Source organism: Silurus aristotelis (genome assembly GCF_946808225.1).
Source record: "Silurus aristotelis genome assembly, chromosome: 1".
Taxonomy (NCBI): Eukaryota; Metazoa; Chordata; class Actinopteri; order Siluriformes; family Siluridae; genus Silurus; species Silurus aristotelis.
The window spans coordinates 1,859,364-1,866,146 of NC_139574.1; the positions used below are offsets into that span (position 1 = coordinate 1,859,364).

Below are 6,783 nucleotides of genomic sequence, written 5' to 3' on the forward strand. Positions count from 1 at the left end.
AGAGAGAGGAGGAGAGATGAAGAAAGAAAGAGGAGGAGAGATGAAGGGGAGGAGAGATGAAGAGAGAGAGAGGAGGAGAGATGAAGAGGAAGAAGAGAGGAAGAGAGAGAGACAATATATTAATGATAATAATAATAACAATAATAATAATATAATAATAATAATAATATAATAATAATAATAATAATAATAATATAATAATAATAATAATATAATAATAATAATAATAATAATAATATAATAATAATAATATAATAATAATAATAATATAATAATAATAATAATATAATAATAATAATAATAATAATAATAATAATAATATATTAATAATAATAATATAATAATAATAATATATAATAATAATAATATAATAATAATAATAATATAATAATAATAATAATAATAATAATAATAATAATAATAATATAATAATAATAATATAATAATAATAATAATATAATAATAATAATAATATAATAATAATAATAATAATAATAATAATAATAATAATAATAATAATATAATAATAATAATAATATAATAATAATAATAATAATAATAATATAATAATAATAATATAATAATAATAATAATATAATAATAATAATAATAATAATAATAATAATAATATAATAATAATAATAATATAATAATAATAATAATATAATAATAATAATAATAATAATATAATAATAATAATAATAATAATAATAATAATAATAATAATAATAATAATATAATAATAATAATATAATAATAATAATAATAATAATATAATAATAATAATAATAATAATAATAATAATAATATAATAATAATAATAATAATAATAATAATAATAATAATAATATAATAATAATAATAATAATAATAATAATAATAATAATAATAATAATAATAATAATAATAATAATATAATAATAATAATAATAATATAATAATAATAATAATAATAATAATAATAATAATAATAATAATAATAATATAATAATAATAATATAATAATAATAATAATAATATAATAATAATAATAATATAATAATAATAATAATAATAATAATAATAATAATAATAATATAATAATAATAATAATAATAATAATAATAATAATAATAATAATAATAATAATAATATAATAATAATAATATAAATAATAATAATAATAATAATATAATAATAATAATAATATAATAATAATAATAATATAATAATAATAATAATAATAATAATAATAATAATAATAATAATAATAATAATAATAATAATAATAATAATAATAATAATAATAATAATAATATAATAATAATAATATAATAATAATAATAATAATATAATAATAATAATAATAATATAATAATAATAATAATATAATAATAATAATAATAATAATAATAATAATAATAATAATATAATAATAATAATATAATAATAATAATAATATAATAATAATAATAATAATAATAATAATAATAATAATAATAATATAATAATATAATAATAATAATAATAATAATAATAATAATAATAATAATAATAATAATATAATAATAATAATAATAATAATAATAATAATAATAATAATAATATAATAATAATAATATAATAATAATAATAATATAATAATAATAATAATATAATAATAATAATAATAATAATAATAATAATAATAATAATAATAATATAATAATAATAATATAATAATAATAATAATAATAATAATAATAATAATAATAATAATAATAATAATAATATAATAATAATATAATAATAATAATAATAATAATAATAATAATAATAATAATAATATAATAATAATAATAATAATAATAATAATAATAATAATAATATAATAATAATAATAATAATAATAATATAATAATAATAATAATATAATAATAATAATAATAATAATAATAATAATAATAATAATAATAATTCTCCGCCTCCATCTTCGCCGCGTAACAAAATAACCGACCTACGAAAAGGAATAAAGGACTGGAGAAAAAGCGGAAAGAGAGTAAAGGACAGGATCGGATTAACGCCGTGTTCCCGGCGCGAATCGCACCTCGGTGGTGATTCCGAAGCAGCCAAGCCTCGCCTCCAGGAAAACCCGGAAGCTCGCGGCCGGCTCTCGGTCATGTTCGGCGGCGACACACCCCTTCGATGACGTCACGGGATTCCCAAAACGCTTCTCTGGCAACAGAGCAGAATGGGGCGATTTTTTACGGAGTGTGAGAGACTTTATGGAGTCGAATGCGTTCCGCTACCCGACTGAGAGAACCAGGGTCGCTTCGGTCTTCTCTCTCCTGACGGGGGAATCCCTCACTCTCGCCGTACAGCTATGGGACATGTATGGGGGTGAGTTTGGCACGTGTTCCTACAGCTTCTCACCAGGGGACTCGGGTTGGTCACGGCTGATCTTCAGCTCCTCTCACCCGCCTCCGAGAACACGGTCCAATCCCAGGACCTCCCTGAAAGCTCGGCTCCGCCCCAGGACCTCCCTGAAAGCTCGGCTCCGCCCCAGGACCTCCCTGAAAGCTCGGCTTCGCCCCAGGACCTTCAGGTCCCTCCAGAAAGCTCCGCCCAGCTCCAGGTCCCTCCAGAGAGCTCCGCCCAGCTCCAGGTCCCTCCAGAGAGCTCAGCCCAGTTCCAGGCTCCGCCAGAGAGCTCAGCCTCTCCGCTCCAGGCTCCTCCCGAGAGCTCCGCCTCTCCGCTCCAGGCTCCTCCCGAGAGCTCCGCCTCTCCGCTCCAGGTTCCTCCCGAGAGCTCCGCCTCTCCGCTCCAGGTTCTTCAAGGGAGCTCCTCTCCGCCTCCGAGCGACTCCGTGAGCTCCTCCTCGCCACCGAACGACCTCGTGAGCTCCGCTCCGCTCCAGTGTCCCAAGAAGTGCTACGCTCGGCCCCAGTGTCCCTCTCCGCTCGTGGATCTCCAGACGAGCCCCTCGCCGCTCGTGGATCTCCAGGCGAGCCCCTCGCCGCTCTTGGATCTCCAGGCGAGCCCCTCGCCACTCTCCGGCCTCCATGGGAACTCAGCTCCGCCCCAAAACTCCCAGGAGAGATCTGTTAAACCCCAGCACGTCCCCGTAAGCTCTTCTCCGCCCAGGGGTGTGTGTGTGTGTGCTTTATTATTGTTATTATAAGAGTTTATTCCTGTATTCTGATTGGTCGTAACTGTCAGCATCACACACACTACTGCACTTATACTCATAAACCATTTTTAAACTGTCTGAACTCAACACTACACTATAATGCAAAAGTATTGGCACACCAGCACTTCAGTTGAACTAGGAGACCCCAAACCTGTTCCAGCATGACAAAGTGCACAAAGCCCCAGCTCAATGAAGATCTGCTTTCCATGGGTTGGAAGATGTAGAAGATCTCCTGCTGTAGATCTCCAACCCTATTAAACACCTTTGAGATGAATGTTTTCACACTGACTGCACCCCAGACCTCCTCACCTTCTCCCCTACATCACTACCGGACTTTACTAATACCTCTGTAGCTGCACTTTCCAAAGATACAACAATTTTAGTGTTGAATAATAAAATTACCAGATTATTTTTACTTTTCTATATAAGAATGAAGGAGAGAACCCAGGTGGAGGTGTGAGGTGTTCCAGGATGTTAGTGTAGATGTGGAGTTCAAGCTGTTATTGATGTTTGCAGAGTGAAACTGAGCGAATGATCAAAACAAAGCTGTATATAATAATGAATCAAAATGCAGTTGTGCTGCATCGAATCCCACACACAGAGAGACAAAGTGATGCCAGAAGATTCCATTATTAATTTATATACAGAAATATTATTCTTATTCTTATTACACTTCTGATCTTCTCTTTCATTTCTCCATCATCTCCTTTTCTCCTTTGATTTCTTCTGACTCACTGCTCGTGGTTTTCTTGTACAGTGTGTTGAATCTCAGAGTAATAAACACATTAGAAATAACAGAGGCAGAAGAAGGGATGATCTCGACTGTGTGCTGTGGTGAAACCTGTAATAAAGCGATACGACACAATTGAAAACATTTGTGTTAATAAACATGTCATAATGAGAGACTGTAATATTACTGTACACTGCTGTTCTCTCTCTCTAGTCATCTGAGCTAAACTCAAAGATCTACCACTTTTTCTATCTGCACAAAATCCCTATTTCTCTCCAATATTGTTCACAAATGTGTAAATGTGTGTTAGTGATCACTTCTTCACCCAGAGAATCATCACCTCACAGGTGTAGCAGATCAGGACGCTGATTAACAGCATAACTGCACACGTGTTCCTCAGACTGGACACAATAAAAGTCCACTCTAAAATGTTCTCACAGCACGATGCCACAGATGTTGCAGGTGTTGAGGGAGCGTGTGATCCACATGCTGACTGCAGGAACGTCCACCAGAGCTGTTGCTCCTGAATTAAATGTTCATTTCTCTACCATAAGCATCTCCAAAAGAGTTTCAGAGAATTTTCAGTACATCCAACAGACCACACAACCGCAGAGCACATGTAACCACACCAGCCCAGGACCTCCACATCCAGCATCTTCACCTCCAACATTGTCTGAGACCAGACTCCCGGACAGCTGCTGCAACATCTGTTTACATAACCAAAGTGTTTCTGCTCAAACTGTCAGAAAGCGTCTCAGTGAAGCTCATCTGCAGCTCGTCGTCCTCGTCGGGGTCTCGACCTGACTGCAGTTCCTCATTGTAACCGACTCGAGTGGGGAAATGCTCACATTCGATGGCGTCTGGCACGTTGGAGAGGTGGTCTCTCTTCACTGTGTGAGATAAATGGTGTCACACCAGATACTGACTGGTTTTCAGACCCCCATTACAGTAAAACTGGACATTTTAGAGTGGACTTTTATTGTGTCCAGTCTGAGGAACACGTGTGCAGTGATCATGCTGTTAATCAGCGTCCTGATCTGCTACACCTGTGAGGTGATGATTCTCTGGGTGAAGGAGAAGTGATCACTAACACACTTTTGTGAACAATATTGGAGAGAAATAGGGATTTTGTGCAGATAGAAAAAGTGGTAGATCTTTGAGTTCAGCTCATAAAAACTGGGGCAGAAACAAAAGTGTTGAGTTTATAATGTAGTACAGAAAGAAACTTTTTACCTTCACATTAATGTTCATCACCATATGTTGTAAAAACCTTTATAGTTCTCATTCTTCTTCTTCAGTTTCTTCAACTCGTCCTTCATACTCTGCATCGCAGGATAAAAAGTGCACATCTCTTTAGAGTCTGTCGACAGACTGGTAATCAGTTCTTTTGTATTCTCCTTTGTTTGCTTATTCGTTTTCACATGGTGCTTCATTATCTTCTTAATCCTTTTTTTCTCGTTGCTCTCCTGGCTGGTAAAGAAGCTTAGGGACAGTCCACTGTCCAGATGTCTCTTCATTATAATTTTTTCCTGAACCAGAGCATTAATCACCCATAAAGAATAAAATTCTCTGGCTTGGCTTTTAGAATACTCTAGCAAAAGTCTGTTACTTTCCTTCTTCAACTCCTGGATTTTCTGGATTTTATACTTCTTCCACAGCTTCTGGAACCACTTTGGACCAAAGTTCTTCAGGCGTCTTTTGATTTCTTTGAGGCTCTCCTTCATGTTAAGATCCATGTTCTCTGCTTTTTTATCAAGATCTTTCACCGTTGCTTTCAGGGCCTCCACTTCTTTAATTATCCCATCCACCTTTTGTTCCTTTTCAATTATCTTCAGCAGCAGTTCTTCACATTGTTCTCTGCATTTATCTTCGAAGATCTTCTGCTCTTTCTCAGCACACTTACACTCCTCTCTCTGCTTCTCCACGTTCCTTTTCTCTGCCTCAATCTGGCACGTCAAACTTGCCACTTCATCCAGGATTTTCCTAGACAATTCATCATTTTCGTTTTCCAGACCCTTGATCATCTGTTTGCTCGATGCTTCTCTGTCCATGCACTCTCTCAGGTTCAGTGTGAATTCATCTCTCTGCTTCAGCATGTTCCTTTTCTGGTCCTCAATATAGAGGACCAGGCTGGCTCTATCAGCCTTAATCGCTATCAACATGTTATCCTTGAACATCCTCAGATTCTTGATCAGGTCGTCTTCCTCTGCTTCCTGAGCACCACTCTCTGTGCCTTGTGTCTTCAGGAGCGTGGATTTCTTTTTTCCGCTTTCTGGTTTGTTCCTCACATCATTGTGTAAAACGGTATGTTTATCATGCTGTACCTCACTTCCGTTCTGAACATTCGGCTGCTGCATTGTATCACGTACGATAACCAGTGACTGAGGGAGGAAATGAGTGCAAATGAATTTATAGCAGAGCAGAAACCTGTGACATCACAAGGCAGAATTCTGGCTCCGCCCACCCGTTCGCAAAAGCCCCGCCCACCCGAAGTCTGCACCACTCCTTACTAATGTGAATTCTTATGAGGAAGACGTACACGCTGCTCATTGGTGTGAAGTGACGACAGAAGAGACTCATGCCGAAGCCAAATCGGTTATAAAATGGCGGATATTTCCACAAGAGGACGCTGTGTCGCTTTATTCGTCAGTATTAGTCGGTATAAACAGTATAAACGTGTATGGGTCAGTATAAACAATATAAACGTGTGTGGGTCAGTATAAACGTGTGTGGGTCAGTATAAACAGTATAAACGTGTATGGGTCAGTATAAACAATATAAACGTGTGTGGGTCAGTATAAACGTGTGTGGGTCAGTATAAACAGTATAATCGTGTATGGGTCAGTATAAACAGTATAAACGTGTGTGGGTCAGTATAAACAGTATAAACGTGTGTGGGTCAGTA

The 6,783-nt window shown here is 34.2% G+C and overlaps 1 protein-coding gene across 1 annotated transcript; it reads right to left on the minus strand.

Moving 5' to 3' along the window:
- Positions 1-3,771: 3,771 nt before the first annotated feature.
- Positions 3,772-6,325, minus strand: LOC310727789 (uncharacterized protein). The gene is made up of 2 exons (XM_083544583.1): positions 5,112-6,325; positions 3,772-3,989 (listed from the first exon to the last, which is right to left on the minus strand). The coding sequence occupies exon 1, from the start codon at positions 6,233-6,235 to the stop codon at positions 5,129-5,131; it is 1,107 nt and encodes a 368-aa protein (XP_083400709.1). The 5' UTR covers positions 6,236-6,325; the 3' UTR covers positions 3,772-3,989; positions 5,112-5,128.
- Positions 6,326-6,783: the final 458 nt, after the last annotated feature.

Excerpts from the sequence above, each read along its gene's own strand:
- LOC310727789 (XM_083544583.1), bottom strand. The coding sequence starts at position 6,235 with ATGCAGCAGCCGAATGTTCAGAACGGAAGTGAGGTACAGCATGATAAA.